We start from the raw sequence: 22,886 nt of genomic DNA, 5'->3' as shown, positions 1-22,886 counted from the left end.
ATTGTACACCCGTATGAGAGTGCATCTTTAAGAGAGTAAGCTGAGAGAAGCACGTCGTTGATTTCGTCCTATTGTCAGCATTACTTTGGAAACTGCTGACCAAGTGTACATTGTACCAGAGAACAGGATACCGAGGTTACGGGCCAATTTCTTTTCAATTCAGGAACTACACTGAAATGTAAATTCTCTTCAATGCTTTTTGGAATTAGAATTTGTGGAATTAGAATTTGTGGACTTAGAATTTGTGGAATTAGAATTTGTGGAATTAGAATTAGATTTATGTTCTGAATTGATTGGAATTGAAATGGAATTGACCCCAACACTGCAGGATACAGTTCTGGAGAACCTTGACATTTTGAGTTTTAATCGGGTCACTTACTCACTTTTATGAGGCCACTACTGTGACACAACGTTGCTAGAATAATTTCCCCCAATTGGATAATAACCTGTAATCTATGGCAGCTCTAACCTAGAGTCTCATCTCTCTTCAGGGCTTCTGCTCCTGGTTAACAGCCATCTTCCGCATAAAGTGAGTCTCCAATAATGTTTTGGGACAAGCATGGGACAGCAAGGAAGGGAGAATGAGGTTGTGTGTGAGTTGGAATTTAGGTGTGTGTGTGTGTGTGTGTGTGTGTGTGTGTGTGTGTGTGTGTGTGTGTGTGTGTGTGTGTGTGTGTGTGTGTGTGTGTGTGTGTGTGTGTGTGTGTGTGTTAACAAACAAACTGTCAGTTTGACTGTTCAGAGGTCTGCTCTGCCTCAAAGGGTTAAATAAAAGTTAAATCTCTCTCTTTCTCTCTCTGTCTCTGTCTGTCTCTGTCTGTCTCTCTCCTCTCTGTCTCTCCTCTCTATCTCTCTTCTCTCCTCTCTGTCTGTCTCTCTCCTCTCTGCCTGTCTCTCTCTGTCTCTCTCTCTCTGTCTGTCTCTCTCCTCTCTCTCTCTGTCTCTCTCCTCTCTTTCTCTGTCTCTCTCCTCTGTCTGTCTGTTTCTCTCCTCTCTGTCTGTCTGTCTCTCTCTCCTCTCCTCTCTGCCTGTCTCTCTCTCCTCTATGTCTGTCTCTCTCTCTCCTCTCTGTTTCTCTCTCCTCTCTCTTTCTCTGTCTCTCTCCTCTGTCTGTCTGTTTCTCTCCTCTCTGTCTGTCTCTCTCTCCTCTCTGTCTGTCTGTTTCTCTCCTCTCTGTCTGTCTCTCTCTCCTCTGTCTGTCTGTCTCTCTCCTCTCTTTCTGTCTGTCTCTCTCCTCTCTTTCTGTCTGTCTCTCTCCTCTCTTTCTGTCTGTCTCTCTCCTCTCTTTCTGTCTGTCTCTCTCCTCTCTGTCTGTCTGTTTCTCTCTCCCTCCAGGGATGAGGAGATCAGGGAAAAGTGTGGGGAGGATGCAGTACACTACCTCTCCTTCCAGAGGCATATCATTGGTCTGCTGGTGGTGGTGGGCGTGCTCTCAGTGGCCATTGTCCTGCCCGTCAACTTCTCAGGAAATCTATTGGGTGAGTGGGGTTTAGGGGGTGGGACTTCAGGAATACTTGAGACTAACACTGGACTGGTGGTGTCCCCTATCCCCTATGTAGTGCACTACTTTAGATCAGGGCTCTATTTCCCTATGTCTGTGTGGGTGTCCCTGTGGGTCCTGGTCTAAAGTAGTGCACTTCAGAGGGAATAGGGTGTCATTTGAGGCGTATCCCTAGTCGTCATCAGAAATCCCTCACTTCAGAAGTCCTTTAGTCTGGATAGTGGGGTTTTAGGACTTTGAGGTTATTATTATTATAGATTGAATTGTATCTATTTTAACTCTCATGACTCAAGGGTTATATCATGTGATTTTTCCATCTTGTCGTCACGTGAAACATCAAAGTGGAGGCAAATACAAGTAAGTGAGAAAGTAGCCTTGTCTGAGTCCATATGGCAGGAGCATATCTCCAGCTCCTCCTCTAGGGGGAGGCGGCTGTGAGGCGGCTGCTCCTCCAGGGCGAGGCGGCTGCTCCTCTAGGGGGAGGCGGCTGTGAGGCGGCTGCTCCTCCAGGGCGAGGCGGCTGCTCCTCCAGGGGGAGGCGGCTGCTCCTCTAGGGGGAGGCGGCTGCTCCTCTAGGGGGAGGCGGCTGTGAGGCGGCTGCTCCTCCAGGGCGAGGCGGCTGCTCCTCTAGGGGGAGGCGGCTGCTCCTCTAGGGGGAGGCGGCTGCTCCTCTAGGGGGAGGCGGCTGCTCCTCTAGGGCGAGGCGGCTGTGAGGCGGCTGCTCCTCTAGGGCGAGGCGGCTGTGAGGCGGCTGCTCCTCTAGGGCGAGGCGGCTGCTCCTCTAGGGCGAGGCGGCTGTGAGGCGGCTGCTCCTCTAGGGCGAGGCGGCTGTGAGGCGGCTGCTCCTCTAGGGCGAGGCGGCTGTGAGGCGGCTGCTCCTCTAGGGTGAGGCGGCTGCTCCTCTAGGGTGAGGCGGCTGCTCCTCTAGGGTAAGGCGGCTGCTCCTTTAGGGCGAGGCGGCTGCTCCTCTAGGGTGAGGCGGCTGCTCCTCTAGGGTGAGGCGGCTGCTCCTCTAGGGCGAGGCGGCTGTGAGGCGGCTGCTCCTCTAGGGCGAGGCGGCTGCTGCTCTAGGGCGAGGCGGCTGCTCCTCTAGGGCGAGGCGGCTGCTCCTCTAGGGTGAGGCGGCTGCTCCTCTAGGGTGAGGCGGCTGCTCCTCTAGGGTGAGGTTGCTGCTCCTCTAGGGTGAGGCGGCTGCTCCTCTAGGGTGAGGCGGCTGCTCCTCTAGGGTGAGGCGGCTGCTCCTCTAGGGTGAGTCGGCTGCTCCTCTAGGGTGAGGTTGCTGCTCCTCTAGGGTGAGGCAGACTATTAATGTCCTCTGTGTAGAAATAGCTGTGGTCATGCTGGCCAGATTGGCCATTTAAAATATATATTCTGTGTATCACATGAGTTAAATTCTTCTCATCAGCGCCTTGTGGATTCATTTCCTCACTTTGATATAATAGGAAACCTCCTGCTCCTCTAAAAACACATGAGCCTCCAACCCACCCATAGAAATAGAATGAACTATAACGTACATTCCCATTCTAGAACCCAATCATAGAATGAACTATAACGTACATTCCCATTCTAGAACCCAATCATAGAATGAACTATAACGTACATTCCCATTCTAGAACCCAATCATAGAATGAACTATAACGTACATTCCCATTCTAGAACCCAATCGTAGAAATAGAAGGACTAGCTGCTTCAACAGACCATAATGTCCTATTATTCTACTGTGTACTAGGCTAACCATGAAGTAAAATATAATCTCTTTTTTTTCCCCCTCCCCCACACAGAAAACAATGCCTACAGTTTTGGGCGTACCACTATAGCCAATCTGGATGCCAAGTGAGTGCTTCTCCATGACTGTTTCCTTATTGTAGGGTGATGGTGGGGATACAGGAACTTCCTTGTGTTCTAATTAAGCAATGTCATACCCGTGCTATACGGTATGATATACCACGGCTTACAGCCAATCAGTAACATTTTACCTTGACCAATAAGAATCTTCATGTTCTGAATTAAGCAATAAGGCACCTCAGGGGTACCGCCTGGACACAGCCCTTAGTCGTGGTATATTGGCCATATATCACAAACCCCAGAGGTGCCTTATGGCTTTTATAAACTGGTTACCAATGTTATCCGAACAGTAAACGTTGTGTTGTTGTTGTTGTTGTCATACCCGTGCTATACGGTATGATATACCACGGCTTACAGCCAATCAGTAACATTTTACCTTGACCAATATGAATCTTCATGTTCTGAATCGTTGAGTGGCGTCTTTCTCTTAAAATGTATGCCAGCAGCATACCACCCTGCATACCACCCCACATACCACCCTGCATACCACCCTGCATACCACCCTACATACCACCGTGCATACCACTCTACATACCACCCTGCATACCACCCTCCTTACCACCCTGCATACCACCCTACATACCACCCTGCATACCACTGCTGGCTTTCTTCTGAAGCTAAGCAGGTTTGGTCCTGGTCAGTTCTTGGATGGGAGACCAGATGCTGCTGGAAGTGGTGTTGGAGGGCCAGTAGGAGGCACTCTTTCCTCTGGTCTAAAAAAAATATTCCAATGCCCCAGGGCAGTGATTGGGGACACTGCCCTGTGTAGAGTGCCGTCTTTCGGATGAGACGTTAAACGGGTGTCCTGACTCTCTGAGCTCATTAAAGATCCCATGGCACTTATCGTAACAGTAGGGGTGTTAACCCCAGTGTCCTGGCTAAATTCCCAATCTGGCCCTCAAAACCATCACGGTCACCTAATAGTTTACAATTGGCTCATTCATCCCCCTCCTCTCCCCTGTAACTATTCCCCAGGTCGTTGCTGCAAATGAGAACGTGTTCTCAGTCAACTTACCTGGTAAAATAACGGATGAATAAAACAATTCAACATTTCGTTAACATTATATTTAAAATGTCAGCTATTTTTTGTTGTTGTTGTAACCGATAATAAGCACCGATCTCTGTTGACACGTTGTGGTGGTCGTCTTTAAAGTTGTTTACGCCCGGAGCAAAAAAAAAAACACAACAAAAAAACATTATTATGCACGACGAGCTGAATTAAATGTAAACCGGCTTTGGAAATAAAAGATCTTCCTGTGTGTTCCGGTGACATTTCACAGACATACGCTTGTTTTTCGTTTTTCGTTTCGTTGAGTTTTGCAACGAATATGTAAAAAGCCGAATACTGAAATATGAAAATCCTACGTCATGTCTAAACATCAATATCCGTCTTACTTCTCTATTGTTTTTCTGTCCTCCGTATTCGAGGAGAAAGAGGACGTTGAGCCTGTCAGTTAGCCTTGATTCTCTCACAGCATCCAGACTAGCTGACACAATGCCTTTTTCCAGGTTCTTGACCACTTTCTCTGCCTTCCATTGATTTAGTCAGACTAATACTTATTTTCCACCATAATTTGCTAATAAATTCATAAAAAAATCCTGCAATGTGATTTTCTGGATTTTTTTTCTAATTTTGTCTGTCATAGTTGAAGTGTACCCATGATGTAAATTACAGGCCTCTCTCATCTTTTTAAGTGGGAGAACTTGCACAATTGGTGGCTGACTAAATACTTTTTTTGCCCCACTGTATATATATATATATATATATGATTATATCTTTTGGTCAAAATATGTGTTTTTGATTGGACATCTTGCTCCAATTTTAGTAGGAATGGTTGGTGTCTGTCCTCCTCTCAGTAACATACTGCTGTGACTAACTGGGTTTCTCTGTCTCTCCTCTCAGTAACATACTGCTGTGACTAACTGGGTTTCTCTGTCTCTCCTCACAGTAACATACTGCTGTGACTAACTGGGTTTCTCTGTCTCTCCTCTCAGTAACATACTGCTGTGATTAACTGGGTTTCTCTCCTCTCAGTAACATACTGCTGTGACTAACTGGGTTTATCTCCTCTCAGTAACATACTGCTGTGACTAACTGGGTTTATCTCCTCTCAGTAACATACTGCTGTGACTAACTGGGTGTCTGTCCTCCTCTCAGTAACATACTGCTGTGACTAACTGGGTTTCTCTGTCTCTCCTCTCAGTAACATACTGCTGTGACTAACTGGGTTTCTCTCCTCTCAGTAACATACTGCTGTGACTAACTGGGTTTCTCTGTCTCTCCTCACAGTAACATACTGCTGTGACTAACTGGGTTTATCTCCTCTCAGTAACATACTGCTGTGACTAACTGGGTTTATCTCCTCTCAGTAACATACTGCTGTGACTAACTGGGTTTATCTCCTCTCAGTAACATACTGCTGTGACTAACTGGGTTTCTCTCCTCACAGTAACATACTGCTGTGACTAACTGGGTTTCTCTGTCTCTCCTCTCAGTAACATACTGCTGTGACTAACTGGGTTTCTCTGTCTCTCCTCTCTCAGTAACATACTGCTGTGACTAACTGGGTTTCTCTGTCGCTCCTCACAGTAACATACTGCTGTGACTAACTGGGTTTCTCTGTCTCTCCTCTCAGTAACATATTGCTGTGACTAACTGGGTTTATCTCCTCTCAGTAACATGTTGCTGTGACTAACTGGGTTTATCTCCTCTCAGTAACATGTTGCTGTGACTAACTGGGTTTATCTGTCTCTCCTCTCAGTAACATATTGCTGTGACTAACTGGGTTTATCTGTCTCTCCTCTCAGTAACATACTGCTGTGACTAACTGGGTTTATCTCCTCTCAGTAACATACTGCTGTGACTAACTGGGTTTATCTGTCTCTCCTCTCAGTAACATACTGCTGTGACTAACTGGGTTTCTCTGTCTCTCCTCTCAGTAACATACTGCTGTGACTAACTGGGTTTCTCTGTCTCTCCTCTCAGTAACATACTGCTGTGATTAACTGGGTTTCTCTCCTCTCAGTAACATACTGCTGTGACTAACTGGGTTTATCTGTCGCTCCTCACAGTAACATACTGCTGTGACTAACTGGGTTTATCTCCTCTCAGTAACATACTGCTGTGACTAACTGGGTTTATCTCCTCTCAGTAACATACTGCTGTGACTAACTGGGTTTATCTCCTCTCAGTAACATACTGCTGTGACTAACTGGGTTTCTCTCCTCACAGTAACATACTGCTGTGACTAACTGGGTTTATCTCCTCTCAGTAACATACTGCTGTGACTAACTGGGTTTATCTCCTCTCAGTAACATACTGCTGTGACTAACTGGGTTTATCTCCTCTCAGTAACATACTGCTGTGACTAACTGGGTTTATCTCCTCACAGTAACATGCTCCTGTGGCTCCACACCACCTTTGCGTTCCTCTACCTGTTGCTGACCGTGTACAGCATGAGACGACACACCTCCAAGATGCACTACAGAGAGGACGATCTGGTGGGTGGTATGAACACACACACACACACACACACACACACACACACACACACACACACACACACACACCTCCAAGATGCACTACAGAGAGGATGATCTGGTGGGTGTATATGACACACACACACACACACACACACACACACACACACACACACACACACACACACACACACACACACACACACACACACACACACACCTCCAAGATGCACTACAGAGAGGATGATCTGGTGGGTGGTATACACACACACACACACACACACACACACACACACACACACACACACACACACACACACACACACACACACACACACACACACACACACACACCAAGATGCACTACAGAGAGGATGATCTGGTGGGTGGTATGAACACACACACACACACACACACACACACACACACAGACACACACACACACACCTCCAAGATGCACTACAGATAGGACGATCTGGTGGGTGGTATGAGCACACACACACACACACACACACACACACACACACACACACCAAGTCAATGTGAAAAGTCCACCATATCATAGTTTCTGTCTCTTCTTTTTAGGTGAAACGCACTTTATTTGTCAACGGGATCTCCAAGTATGCAGAGGAGAAGCACATCAAGCAACACTTTGAGTAAGTGCTGTCTGTTTCCTGTATCTGGCAACACTTTGAGTAAGTGCTGTCTGTTTCCTGTATCTGGCAACACTTTGAGTAAGTGCTGTCTGTTTCCTGTATCTGGCAACACTTTGAGTAAGTGCTGTCTGTTTCCTGTATCTGGCAACACTTTGAGTAAGTGCTGTCTGTTCACTGTATCTGACAACACTTTGAGTAAGTGCTGTCTGTTTCCTGTATCTGGCAACACTTTGAGTAAGTGCTGTCTGTTTCCTGTATCTGGCAACACTTTGAGTAAGTGCTGTCTGTTTCCTGTATCTGGCAACACTTTGAGTAAGTGCTGTCTGTTTCCTGTATCTGGCAACACTTTGAGTAAGTGCTGTCTGTTTCCTGTATCTGGCAACACTTTGAGTAAGTGCCGTCTGTTTCCTGTATCTGGCAACACTTTGAGTAAGTGCCGTCTGTTTTCTGTATCTGGCAACACTTTGAGTAAGTGCTGTCTGTTTCCTGTATCTGGCAACACTTTGAGTAAGTGCTGTCTGTTTCCTGTATCTGGCAACACTTTGAGTAAGGGCTGTCTGTTTCCTGTATCTGGCAACACTTTGAGTAAGTGCTGCCTGTTTCCTGTATCTGGCAACACTTTGAGTAAGTGCTGTCTGTTTCCTGTATCTGGCAACACTTTGAGTAAGTGCTGTCTGTTTCCTGTATCTGGCAACACTTTGAGTAAGTGCTGTCTGTTTCCTGTATCTGGCAACACTTTGAGTAAGTGCTGTCTGTTTCCTGTATCTGGCAACACTTTGAGTAAGGGCTGTCTGTTTCCTGTATCTGGCAACACTTTGAGTAAGTGCTGTCTGTTTCCTGTATCTGGCAACACTTTGAGTAAGTGCTGTCTGTTTCCTGTATCTGGCAACACTTTGAGTAAGTGCTGTCTGTTTCCTGTATCTGGCAACACTTTGAGTAAGGGCTGTCTGTTTCCTGTATCTGGCAACACTTTGAGTAAGGGCTGTCTGTTTCCTGTATCTGGCAACACTTTGAGTAAGTGCTGTCTGTTTCCTGTATCTGGCAACACTTTGAGTAAGTGCTGTCTGTTTCCTGTATCTGGCAACACTTTGAGTAAGTGCTGTCTGTTTCCTGTATCTGGCAACACTTTGAGTAAGTGCTGTCTGTTTCCTGTATCTGGCAACACTTTGAGTAAGTGCTGTCTGTTTCCTGTATCTGGCAACACTTTGAGTAAGTGCTGTCTGTTTCCTGTATCTGGCAACACTTTGAGTAAGTGCTGTCTGTTTCCTGTATCTGGCAACACTTTGAGTAAGTGCTGTCTGTTTCCTGTATCTGGCAACACTTTGAGTAAGTGCTGTCTGTTTCCTGTATCTGGCAACACTTTGAGTAAGTGCTGTCTGTTTCCTGTATCTGGCAACACTGAGTAAGTCCTGTCTGTTTCCTGTATCTGGCAACACTTTGAGTAAGTGCTGTCTGGTTTTTATTTATTTCTTTTTATATAACTAGGCAAGTCAGTTAAGAACAAATTCTTATTTACAATGACGGCCTAGGAACAGTGGGTTAACTGCCTTGTTCAGGGGCAGAACGACAGATTTTTACCTTGTCAGCTCGGGGATTCGATCTTGAAACATTTCGGTTACTAGTCCAAGACTCTAACCACTAGGCTTCCTGCCGTCCCAATGAGACACACTGGGAGGGGGGAGACCAACATGTCAGTTGTTCAGTATTCTGCAGAGAGAGACCAACATGTCAGTTGTTCAGTATTCTGCAGAGAGAGAGAGAGACCAACATGTCAGTTGTTCAGTATTCTGCAGAGAGAGACCAACATGTCAGTTGTTCAGTATTCTGCAGAGAGAGAGAGACCAACATGTCAGTTGTTCAGTATTCTGCAGAGAGAGAGAGAGACCAACATGTCAGTTGTTCAGTATTCTGCAGAGAGAGAGAGAGACCAACATGTCAGTTGTTCAGTATTCTGCAGAGGAGAGAGAGACCAACATGTCAGTTGTTCAGTATTCTGCAGAGAGAGACCAACATGTCAGTTGTTCAGTATTCTGCAGAGAGAGAGAGAGACCAACATGTCAGTTGTTCAGTATTCTGCAGAGAGAGAGAGACCAACATGTCAGTTGTTCAGTATTCTGCAGAGAGAGACCAACATGTCAGTTGTTCAGTAGTCTGCAGAGAGAGAGAGAACATGTCAGTTGTTCAGTATTCTGCAGAGGGAGACCAACATGTCAGTTGTTCAGTATTCTGCAGAGACCAACATGTCAGTTGTTCAGTATTCTGCAGAGAGAGAGAGAGAGACCAACACTTTACATGTTGAATTTATATTTTTGTTCAACGTGATTAGATTACAGTCCTGTAATAGTGACTATGATAAAAGGTAATTAGATTACTAGAATATCGACCATGCATCACTTCCTTGATTTGAAATGCTTTCTATCTGAATCTAATCCACTCCCCTCCCGTGGTGTGGTTCTGTATAGGTACTGGCAGTGGTCACTGTCACCAACCATAGAAATAGAATTACTAGAACAGGCATTGCCGTTCAAGTCAACGTTCCGTAATGAGTGGTGCTTCTGCATGATGTTTTAGTCCTATTTCTATAAGTGTGACATGTTATACAGACTGCTGAGGGACTTCTAACCTACGATGTAATGTCCGCAACCAACTAAGGACTGAAGGGAATACTATAGACTTGTAGAAAACAGATTCCTCCATGTCCATACCTTTTAATCCTTACCTTACCTTTCCAATCTCTTTCCCCCTCCACCCTCCCGTTTCTCTCAATTACAGACAGGCTTATGAAAACTGTTCTGTGCTAGAGGCTCGTATTTGTTACGATGTGGCCAAGCTGATGTCCCTCAACTCAGAAAGGTAAGTAGTGGTCTCCGCTTGACTGTCGCCGTCTGGAGCAATAGAGACTGGATTTAGATCAAACAGTTTCAGTATGGACGTTTTCCATTGAGGGGCTTCCACCATTTTAAAGTACACTGAAAACAAAAATAAACGCAACATGGAAACAATTTGAAAGAGTTTACTGAGTTGCTGCTCATATATAGGGAAAATCAGTCAATTTAAATACATTCATTAGGTCCTAATCTATATATTTCACATGACTGGGAATACAGATATGCATTGATCAGAAAACCAGTCAGTATCTGGTGTGACCACCATTTGCCTCATGCAGCGAGACACACATCTCCTTCACATACAGTTGATCCGGCTGTTGATTGTGGCCTGTGGAATGTTGGTCCCACTCCTCTTCAATGGCTGTGCTAAGTTGCTGGATATTGGCGGGAACTCGAACGCGCCTATCCAGAGCATCCCAAACATGCTCAATGGGTGACTGGTGAGTACGCAAAGCCATGGAAGAACTGGGACATTTTCAGCTTCCAGGAATTGTGTCCAGATCCTTGCGGCTTGGGGCCGTGCGTTATCCTGCTAAAACATGAGGTGAAGGCAGCGGGGGAACGGCACGACGACGGGTCTCAGGATCACGGTATCTCTGTGTATTCAAATTGCCATCGATAAAATGCAACTGTGTTTGTTGTCCTTGGCTTGTACCTGCCAATACCATAACCCCACCGTCACCATGGGGCAACTCTGTTCACAACGTTGACATCGGCAAACCGCTCGACCCACACGACGCCATACCCGCTGTCTGCCATCTGCCCGGTGAAGCAGAGATACATCCGTGTAGGAAACACAAGATGAGAAACGTTACAGTCGGGTCAAATGTTTTTTTTTTTTACCTTTCTTTAACCTGTCAAGTCATTTAAGAACTAATTATTATTTACAATGACGGCCCTAGGAACAGTGGGTTAACTGGTCTAGGAACAGTGGGTTAACTGGTCTAGGAACAGTGGGTTAACTGGTCTAGGAACAGTGGGTTAACTGGTCTAGGAACAGTGGGTTAACTGGTCTAGGAACAGTGGGTTAACTGGCCTAGGAACAGTGGGTTAACTGGTCTAGGAACAGTGGGTTAACTGGTCTAGGAACAGTGGGTTAACTGGTCTAGGAACAGTGGGTTAACTGGTCTAGGAACAGTGGGTTAACTGGTCTAGGAACAGTGGGTTAACTGGTCTAGGAACAGTGGGTTAACTGGTCTAGGAACAGTGGGTTAACTGGTCTAGGAACAGTGGGTTAACTGGTCTAGGAACAGTGGGTTAACTGGTCTAGGAACAGTGGGTTAACTGGTCTAGGAACAGTGGGTTAACTGGTCTAGGAACAGTGGGTTAACTGGTCTAGGAACAGTGGGTTAACTGGTCTAGGAACAGTGGGTTAACTGGCCTAGGAACAGTGGGTTAACTGGTCTAGGAACAGTGGGTTAACTGGTCTAGGAACAGTGGGTTAACTGGTCTAGGAACAGTGGGTTAACTGGCCTAGGAACAGTGGGTTAACTGGTCTAGGAACAGTGGGTTAACTGGTCTAGGAACAGTGGGTTAACTGGTCTAGGAACAGTGGGTTAACTGGCCTAGGAACAGTGGGTTAACTGGCCTAGGAACAGTGGGTTAACTGGTCTAGGAACAGTGGGTTAACTGGTCTAGGAACAGTGGGTTAACTGGTCTAGGAACAGTGGGTTAACTGGCCTAGGAACAGTGGGTTAACTGGCCTAGGAACAGTGGGTTAACTGGTCTAGGAACAGTGGGTTAACTGGTCTAGGAACAGTGGGTTAACTGGTCTAGGAACAGTGGGTTAACTGGCCTAGGAACAGTGGGTTAACTGGTCTAGGAACAGTGGGTTAACTGGTCTAGGAACAGTGGGTTAACTGGTCTAGGAACAGTGGGTTAACTGGCCTAGGAACAGTGGGTTAACTGGCCTAGGAACAGTGGGTTAACTGGTCTAGGAACAGTGGGTTAACTGGTCTAGGAACAGTGGGTTAACTGGTCTAGGAACAGTGGGTTAACTGGCCTAGGAACAGTGGGTTAACTGGTCTAGGAACAGTGGGTTAACTGGTCTAGGAACAGTGGGTTAACTGGCCTAGGAACAGTGGGTTAACTGGTCTAGGAACAGTGGGTTAACTGGTCTAGGAACAGTGGGTTAACTGGTCTAGGAACAGTGGGTTAACTGGCCTAGGAACAGTGGGTTAACTGGTCTAGGAACAGTGGGTTAACTGGTCTAGGAACAGTGGGTTAACTGGCCTAGGAACAGTGGGTTAACTGGCCTAGGAACAGTGGGTTAACTGGTCTAGGAACAGTGGGTTAACTGGTCTAGGAACAGTGGGTTAACTGGTCTAGGAACAGTGGGTTAACTGGTCTAGGAACAGTGGGTTAACTGCCTGTTCAGGGGCAGAACGACAGATTGACGACAGAACGACAGACCTTGTCAGCTCGGGGATTCGATCTAGCAACCTTTCGGTTACTGGCACAACGCTCTAACCACTAGCCTACCTGCTGCTACCTGCTGCTACCTGCTGCTACCTGCTGCTACCTGCCGCTACCTGCTGCTACCTGCTGCTACCTGCTGCTACCTGCCGCTACCTGCTGCTACCTGCCGCTACCTGCCGCTACCTGCTGCTACCTGTCGCCTCGTCCTTCCCTATTGAGGGCAACGCAGATGAGCTTCCTGAGACGGTTTCTGACAGTTTGTGCAGAAAATCATCGGTTTTGCAAAACCCACACTTTCATCAAGTTTTTTTTGTTATGAAACATCTCTGAGAGATTTTATTTCAGCTCATGGAACTAACACTCTTTAGATGTTGTGTTTATATATATATTTTTCAGTATTGTTGACTGGGTGTGACCAGAGCATTGTCTTCCTCTAATTGGTTTAAATGGCTATAAGATATATAATATAATAATAATATATATATATATATATCACCGCCATCACATCTAATGTCACATGCGACAAATACAACCGTGAAATGCTTACTTATAAACCCTTAACCAACTGTGCAGTTTAAAAAAAAAAATAGTTAAGAAAATATTAACAAAATAAATTAATGTGAAAAATGTAATAAAATAAAAAGTCACGCAATAACAATAACAAGGCTATATACAGGGGGGGACAATAATTTGGGCCTGGTATAAAGGTCCTGGATGGCAGGAAGCTTGGCCCCAGTGATGTACTGGGCCGTACCCACTACCCTCTGTAGCGCCTTACTGTCTGTCAGGTGCCGAGCGGTTGCCATACCAGGCAGTGATGCAGCCAGTCAGAATGCTCTCGATGGTACTGTTGTAGAACCTTTTGAGGATCTGAGGAGCCATGACAAATTATTTTCAGTCTCCTGAGGGGGAAAAGGTGTTGTCGTGCCCTCTTCTCGACTGTCTTGGTGTGTTGGGACCTTGATAGTGGTCCAAACTACATCTAGCTGTAGAACCTTTTGAGGATCTGGGGACCCATGACAAATCTTTTCAGTATCCTGAGGGGACTCTTCTCGACTGTCTTGGTGTGTTGGGACCTTGATAGTGGTCCAAACTACATCTAGCGGTCACAGATTTGATTCAGTACTCCCAACACTGCAGGAGGCGGTAAATCACCAATATATTAGTTTTACACTTCTTCTTTTTTTAAAACACAAAAGAAGAAGAACGTGAACTACTTTAAAATTGAGGTAGCCTTAATGGTGCTGCCCATGCTGTCACAGACGCCATAATGGCACAGATGCAAAGATGCAAAGATAGGACCTCTCTCTATCTCTATGAGCAACTACTAATTTGTCTAGTAATCCAGTGTATTTGGTCATGTGATATGAGCACGTGTTTCTGTAAACAGGAAGAAGACTGAACGTAGCATGAAGTTCTTTAAAGACCTACAGTCCAAGGAGCACATCCCCACCATGATCAACCCCAAACCCTGTGGTCATCTCTGTTGCTGTATCATCAAGGGCTGTGAACAGGTAAGACCAACGTCGAGAGCTGTATTTCAACCCTCACCTCAAACCCATTTACAGTACCACGCCGTTTACAGTACCACGCCGTTTACAGTACCAAGCCGTTTACAGTACCACGCCGTTTACAGTACCACGCCGTTTACAGTACCACGCCGTTTACAGTACCACGCCATTTACAGTACCAAGCCGTTTACAGTACCACGCCGTTTACAGTACCAAGCCGTTTACAATACCACGCCGTTTACAGTACCACGCCGTTTACAGTACCACGCCGTTTACAGTACCACGCCGTTTACAGTACCAAGCCGTTTACAGTACCAAGCCGTTTACAGTACCACGCCGTTTACAATACCAAGCCGTTTACAGTACCACGCCGTTTACAGTACCAAGCCGTTTACAGTACCAAGCCGTTTACAGTACCACGCCGTTTACAGTACCACAGCGTTTACAGTACCACGCCGTTTACAGTACCACGCCGTTTACAGTACCACGCCGTTTACAGTACCACGCCGTTTACAGTACCACAGCGTTTACAGTACCACGCCGTTTACAGTACCACAGCGTTTACAGTACCATGCCGTTTACAGTACCTCGCCGTTTACAGTACCACGTAGTTTACAGTACCACGCCGTTTACAGTACCACGCCATTTACAGTACCAAGCCGTTTTTACAATACCACGCCGTTTACAGTACCACGCCGTTTACAGTACCACAGCGTTTACAGTACCATGCCGTTTACAGTACCTCGCCGTTTACAGTACCACGTAGTTTACAGTACCACGCCGTTTACAGTACCACGCCATTTACAGTACCAAGCCATTTTTACAATACCACGCCGTTTACAGTACCACGCCGTTTACAATACCACGCCGTTTACAGTACCACGCCGTTTACAGTACCACGTCGTTTACAGTACCACGCCATTTACAGTACCACGCTGTTTACAGTACCACGCCGTTTACAGTACCACACCGTTTACAGTACCACGCTGTTTACAGTACCACGCCGTTTACAGTACCACGCCGTTTACAGTACCACGCCGTTTACAGTACCACGCCATTTACAGTACCACGTCGTTTACAGTACCACGCCATTTACAGTACCACGCTGTTTACAGTACCACGCCGTTTACAGTACCACACCGTTTACAGTACCACGCCGTTTACAGTACCAAGCCGTTTACAGTACCACGCCGTTTACAGTACCAAGCCGTTTACAGTACCACGCCGTTTACAGTACCACGCCGTTTACAGTACCACGCCGTTTACAGTACCACGCCGTTTACAGTACCACGCCGTTTACAGTACCACGCCGTTTACAGTACCACGCCGTTTACAGTACCACGCCGTTTACAGTACCACGCCGTTTACAGTACCACACCGTTTACAGTACCACGCCGTTTACAGTACCAAGCCGTTTACAGTACCACGCCGTTTACAGTACCAAGCCGTTTACAGTACCACGCCGTTTACAGTACCACGCCGTTTACAGTACCTCGCTGTAACACTACTACTAAGGAGAGAGTTGATTCAAATTGTTTCTTGAAATTTGTATATATATATTTTTTTTTTCTTTTTTTTTTTCGTATCCAAATGTCACAATCAAATTCCCGTTGGATATGTTGCCCTGAGTGACCAGCTATTCTGGTCTTTCATACCGTCTCACTCATAGTGTTCTCATTCATTAGTCCTTCTTCGTCTTCTTGGTCTTCTAACTAACCATCTCTATTCTACAGGAGGAGGCAGTGAGTTACTACACCAAGCTAGAAGCCCTCTAACTAACCGTCTCTATTCTACAGGAGGAGGCAGTGAGTTAGTTACTACACCAAGCTAGAAGCCCCCTAACTAACCATCTATATTCTACAGGAGAAGGCCAGTGAGTTACTACACCAAGCTTTCCCCCTAACTAACCATCTCTATTCTACAGGAGGAGGCAGTGAGTTACTACACCAAGCTAGAAGCCCCTAACTAACTATCTCTATTCTACAGGAGGAGGCAGTGAGTTACTACACCAAGCTAGAAGCCCCCTAACTAACCATCTCTATTCTACAGGAGGAGGCAGTGAGTTACTACACCAAGCTAGAAGCCCCCTAACTAACCATCTCTATTCTACAGGAGGAGGCAGTGAGTTACTACACCAAGCTAGAAGCCCCCTAACTAACCATCTCTATTCTACAGGAGGAGGCAGTGAGTTACTACACCAAGCTAGAAGCCCCCTAACTAACCATCTCTATTCTACAGGAGGAGGCAGTGAGTTACTACACCAAGCTAGAAGCCCTCTAACTAACCGTCTCTATTCTACAGGAGGAGGCAGTGAGTTAGTTACTACACCAAGCTAGAAGCCCCCTAACTAACCATCTATATTCTACAGGAGAAGGCAGTGAGTTAGTTACTACACCAAGCTAGAAGCCCCCTAACTAACCATCTCTATTCTACAGGAGGAGGCAGTGAGTTACTACACCAAGCTAGAAGCCCCCTAACTAACCATCTCTATTCTACAGGAGGAGGCAGTGAGTTACTACACCAAGCTAGAAGCCCCCTAACTAACCGTCTCTATTCTACAGGAGGAGGCAGTGAGTTACTACACCAAGCTGGAGTCCAAGCTGAAGGAGGAGTACAGGAAGGAGAAAGAGAAGGTCAACAGTAAACCGCTGGGAATGGCCTTCGTTACCTTCCAGAACGAAGCCATGACTGCCATGTAAGAGCCTGTGTGACCAGAGGAATGAGAGGATGTTTGCGATTGTTGTAGTTGTTGTTGTTGTTGTTGCTGCTGTTGCTGTTGTTGCTGTTGTTGTTGTTGTTGCTGTTGTTGTTGTTGCTGTTGTTGTAGTTGCTGTTGTTGTTGTTGTTGTAGTTGCTGTTGTTGTTGTTGTTGTTGTTGTTGTTGTTGTTGCTGTTGTTGTTTCTGTTGTTGCTCTTGTTGTTGTTGTTGTTGCTGTTGTTGTTGTTGTAGTTGCTGTTGTTGTTGCTGTTGTTGCTGTTGTTGTTGTAGTTGCTGTTGTTGTTGTTGTTGTTGTTGTTGCTGTTGTTGCTGTTGTTGTTGTAGTTGCTGTTGTTGTTGTTGTAGTTGTTGTTGCTGTTGTTGCTGTTGTTGTTGTAGTTGCTGTTGTTGTTGTTGTTGTTGTTGTTGTTGCTGTTGTTGCTGCTGTTGCTGTTGTTGTTGTAGTTGCTGTTGTTGTAGTTGCTGTTGTTGTAGTTGTAGTTGTTGTAGTTGTTGTTGTTGTTGTTGTTGCTGTTGTTGCTGTTGTTGTAGTTGTTGTAGTTGTTGTTGTAGTTGTTGTAGTTGTTGTAGTTGTTGTTGTAGTTGCTGTTGTTGTTGTTGTTTGTTGCTGTTGTTGTTTGTTGTTGTTGTAGTTGCTGTTGTTGTAGTTGTTGTAGTTGTTGTAGTTGTTGTAGTTGTTGTAGTTGCTGTTGTTGTAGTTGTTGTAGTTGTTGTTGTTGTTGTTGTTGGTGTACTTGTTCTTGTTGTAATTGTTGCTGCTGTTGTTGTTGTTGTTGTTGTTGTTGTTGTTGCTGTTGTTCTCCTTCTACACTTTCAAGTGTCGTTCATCACTCGGCTATTGGAACGAATGTGAGAATGCTGGAAATCAATGTTTGTCTTTTTGTTTGTTTGTTGGTATCTTACGTTGGTAATTATAATTCGAGTGATGTCTTCCTATATGGCTCCCTGTTCAGCATCCTGAAGGACTACAATGCCTGTAACTGTCAGGGATGCCACTGTCAGAGGGAACCAAGGTCCTCTTCCTTCAGCCAGCACCTTCACACATATTCCTGGACGGTCGGCTACGCACCAGACCCACAGAACGTCTACTGGTGAGAACACACACACACACACACACACACACACACACACACACACACACACACACACACACACACACACACACACACACACACACACACACACACACACACACACACACACACACACACACACACACACACACACACACACACACACACACACACACACACACACACACACACACACACACACACACACACACACACACACACACACACACACACACACACACACACACACACACACACACACACACACACACACACACACACACACACACACACACACACACACACACACACACACACACACACACACACACACACACACACACACACACACACACACACACACACACACACACACACACACACACAGGGGGCGGCAGGGTAGCCTAGTGGTTAGAGCGTTGGACTAGTAACCGAAAGGTTGCAAGTTCATATCTCCCGAGCTGACAAGGTACAAATCTGTCGTTCTGCCCCTGAACAGGCAGTTAACCCACTGTTCCTAGACCGTCATTGAAAATAAGAATGTGTTCTTAACTGACTTGCCTGGTTAAATAAAGGTAAAATAAAATAAAAATACAGCACAGATGTATGTACTCCGTGGGGGGACAGTCAGCGTCTTACTGTTGAGTATTGAAATAATAGAATGCAGAAGGTGTAATTTATTTTTGGTGGTTCATCAGAAATTACTCAATTAGCCCTGTCAGCAAAACATGATTTGATTGGTAAATTTAGTCTAGCAGCCAGCTATCCAAACTTGTAGTAAGTATGGTTGAATGACCAACTGTGGTGTGTGGCTCATTGATCATTAGTTATCATTTTAAAAACTGGGGGGGGGGGACTGACAGGGGAAAATCATTTTCAACGGTCATCTGACTCGGAAACTCTGGCATCTTTCTAGAGCTCTTACTTTCCGTCCTGAAGTTCACTAAGGTCATGAACCCCCAGAGTTCCCAGTTTTCTTGAAAGCACCATGAACATCATATGCAGGTAGCATCAGTCCCAAGTAAAATTAAAAAGGAATAAAAAAGGAAATTATTTGCACGTTATTTCAATTTATGCAGGGCTGTGCCTCGCAAGTGCTACACCAACTGATCTACCGTATTTTATTATCAAAGCTTGAGTCCTGAAATGTAATATGATCTGAGAAGAACAATATTGGCAGACCAGGCATATAGCCAATATGATGTGATAATGTATTAGACCAGGCATATAGCCAATATGATGTGATAATGTATTAGACCAGGCATATAGCCAATATGATGTGATAATGTATTAGATCAGGCATATAGCCAATATGCTGTGATAATGTATTAGACCAGGCATATAGCCAATATGCTGTGATAATGTATTAGACCAGGCATATAGCCAATATGCTGTGATAATGTATTAGACCAGGCATATAGCCAATATGCTGTGATAATGTATTAGATCAGGCATATAGCCAATATGCTGTGATAATGTATTAGACCAGGCATATAGCCACTATGCTGTGATAATGTATTAGACCAGGCATATAGCCAATATGCTGTGATAATGTATTAGACCAGACATATAGCCAATATGCTGTGATAATGTATTAGACCAGGCATATAGCCAATATGATGTGATAATGTATTAGATCAGGCATATAGCCAATATGCTGTGATAATGTATTAGACCAGGCATATAGCCAATATGCTGTGATAATGTATTAGACCAGGCATATAGCCAATATGCTGTGATAATGTATTAGACCAGGCATATAGCCAATATGCTGTGATAATGTATTAGACCAGGCATATAGCCAATATGCTGTGATAATGTATTAGACCAGGCATATAGCCAATATGCTGTGATAATGTATTAGACCAGGCATATAGCCAATATGCTGTGATAATGTATTAGACCAGGCATATAGCCAATATGCTGTGATAATGTATTAGACCAGGCATATAGCCAATATGCTGTGATAATGTATTAGACCAGGCATATAGCCAATATGCTGTGATAATGTATTAGATCAGGCATATAGCCAATATGCTGTGATAATGTATTAGACCAGGCATATAGCCAATATGCTGTGATAATGTATTAGACCAGGCATATAGCCAATATGCTGTGATAATCTAGGCACCTGCATAATGTATTGCTGTTTGGGGTTTTAGGCATATAGCCAATATGATGTTTGTATTAGACAGCATTTAGCCAGATATGCTGCTGATAATGTATTAGACCAGGGCATATAGCCAATATGCTTGATTTGTATTAGATTTGATTTGATAATGTATTAGACCAGGCATATAGCCAATATGATGTGATAATGTATTAGGCCAGGCATATAGCCAATATGCTGTGATAATGTATTAGATCAGGCATATAGCCATTATGCTGTGATAATGTATTAGACCAGACATATAGCCACTATGCTGTGATAATGTATTAGACCAGGCATATAGCCACTATGCTGTGATAATGTATTAGACCAGGCATATAGCCACTATGCTGTGATAATGTATTAGACCAGGCATATAGCCAATATGCTGTGATAATGTATTAGACCAGGCATATAGCCAATATGCTGTGATAATGTATTAGACCAGGCATATAGCCAATATGCTGTGATAATGTATTAGACCAGGCATATAGCCAATATGCTGTGATAATGTATTAGACCAGGCATATAGCCAATATGCTGTGATAATGTATTAGACCAGGCATATAGCCAATATGCTGTGATAATGTATTAGACCAGGCATATAGCCAATATGATGTGATAATGTATTAGGCCAGGCATATAGCCAATATGATTTGATAATGTATTAGACCAGGCGTATAGCCAATATGATGTGATAATGTATTAGACCAGGCATATAGCCAATATGCTGTGATAATGTATTAGACCAGGCATATAGCCAATATGCTGTGATAATGTATTAGACCAGACATATAGCCAATATGCTGTGATAGTGTATTTGGGCTACTGCAAACTCATTCCTACAGAACATTTTTTATTGGATTAATGTTAAAAAAAATGTTTTTTAAATATATATATATATATATATTTTTTTTTTTTTTACAAAATATCTGAGTGGACTGACTGCTTTCTTTTTGACTGCGGAAGTGATCTTGACTCGTGACAACTGGCCACTGGTGTAGATGATTAGCTAACTGCTGAGTGCTGGTATCAGATTACCTCACAGCTGAGACTGTGCATATCTGGCGTGGTCTCTTGGTGTCAGCCTCAGTCCTGTATGTATGTGAAGGGTCATGGAGTGGAAATCAAATCCCTCTCGGTCAGAGCTATTTTATATCTTCTCAATTACAAGAGGTTGTGACAATTTATTCTTCATGTTAAAACTGCCATTTTACTTTAATCCATTTTCAGTTTAAAACGATAAGAAGAAAAGAAAATCGCACAATTCCATGTCAACCCTTTAAATCAAATCAACAGGTGTAGTAGACCTTACAGTGAAATGCTGAATACAACAGGTGTAGTAGACCTTACAGTGAAATGCTGAATACAACAGGTGTAGTAGACCTTACAGTAAAATGCTGAATACAATAGGTGGCTATATAGACCTTACAGTGTCAATGCTGAATATATACAGGTGTACGTAGAGTCAAGTGAAATGCTGAATACAGGGTACAGGTGAGTCAATGTAGACCTATATACAGGGGGTAAAGAGTCAATACTATATACAGGGGTACCGGTATAGAGTCAATGTGGAGGCTATATACAGGGTATTACGGTATAGAGTCAATGTGGAGGCTATATACAGGGTGTTACGGTACAGAGTCAATGTGGAGGCTATATACAGGGTATTATGGTACAGAGTCAATGTGGAGGCTATATACAGGGTATTACGGTATAGAGTCAATGTGGAGGCTATATACAGGGTATTATGGTACAGAGTCAATGTGGAGGCTATATACAGGGTATTACGGTACAGAGTCAATGTGGAGGCTATATACAGGGTGTTACAGTACAGAGTCAATGTGGAGGCTATATACAGGGTATTACGGTACAGAGTCAATGTGGAGGCTATATACAGAGTGTTACGGTACAGAGTCAATGTGGAGGCTATATACAGGGGGTACCGGTACAGAGTCAATGTGGAGGCTATATACAGGGTGTTACGGTACAGAGTCAATGTGGAGGCTATATACAGGGTATTACGGTATAGAGTCAATGTGGAGGCTATATACAGGGTATTACGGTACAGAGTCAATGTGGAGGCTATATACAGGGGGTACCGGTATAGAGTCAATGTGGAGGCTATATACAGGGGGTACCGGTATAGAGTCAATGTGGAGGCTATATACAGGGTATTACGGTATAGAGTCAATGTGGAGGCTATATACAGGGGGTACCGGTATAGAGTCAATGTGGAGGCTATATACAGGGTATTACGGTATAGAGTCAATGTGGAGGCTATATACAGGGTATTACGGTACAGAGTCAATGTGGAGGCTATATACAGGGTGTTACGGTACAGAGTCAATGTGGAGGCTATATACAGGGTATTACGGTACAGAGTCAATGTGGAGGCTATATACAGAGTGTTACGGTACAGAGTCAATGTGGAGGCTATATACAGGGGGGTACCGGTACAGAGTCAATGTGGAGGCTATATACAGGGGGTACCGGTACAGAGTCAATAGCAAGACTATATACAGGGTGTTACGGTACAGAGTCAATGTGGAGGCTATATACAGGGGGTACCAGTACAGAGTCAATGTGGAGGCTATATACAGGGGGTACCGGTACAGAGTCAATGTGGAGGCTATATACAGGGGG

General features: G+C 44.7%; 1 protein-coding gene across 6 annotated transcripts in view; it reads left to right on the top strand.

Moving 5' to 3' along the window:
* The window catches only part of LOC127915300 (CSC1-like protein 2), a 174,249-nt gene that overhangs the window by 50,121 nt on the left and 101,242 nt on the right, over positions 1-22,886 (top strand). For all 6 annotated transcript variants that reach the window (XM_052495196.1, XM_052495180.1, XM_052495195.1 and 3 more), the window contains 9 exons: positions 492-529; positions 1,336-1,478; positions 3,283-3,334; positions 6,739-6,847; positions 7,412-7,482; positions 10,255-10,335; positions 14,179-14,302; positions 16,861-16,994; positions 17,972-18,109. In XM_052495196.1, coding sequence (XP_052351156.1) covers positions 492-529; positions 1,336-1,478; positions 3,283-3,334; positions 6,739-6,847; positions 7,412-7,482; positions 10,255-10,335; positions 14,179-14,302; positions 16,861-16,994; positions 17,972-18,109 — 890 coding nt within the window. The remainder of the gene's footprint in view (positions 1-491; positions 530-1,335; positions 1,479-3,282; positions 3,335-6,738; positions 6,848-7,411; positions 7,483-10,254; positions 10,336-14,178; positions 14,303-16,860; positions 16,995-17,971; positions 18,110-22,886) is intronic.

The sequence above is a fragment of the Oncorhynchus keta genome, chromosome 3, assembly GCF_023373465.1.
Source record: "Oncorhynchus keta strain PuntledgeMale-10-30-2019 chromosome 3, Oket_V2, whole genome shotgun sequence".
Taxonomy (NCBI): Eukaryota; Metazoa; Chordata; class Actinopteri; order Salmoniformes; family Salmonidae; genus Oncorhynchus; species Oncorhynchus keta.
The sequence above is the reverse complement of the archived record's forward strand: the minus strand, read 5'-3'. Positions and strand labels throughout refer to the sequence as shown.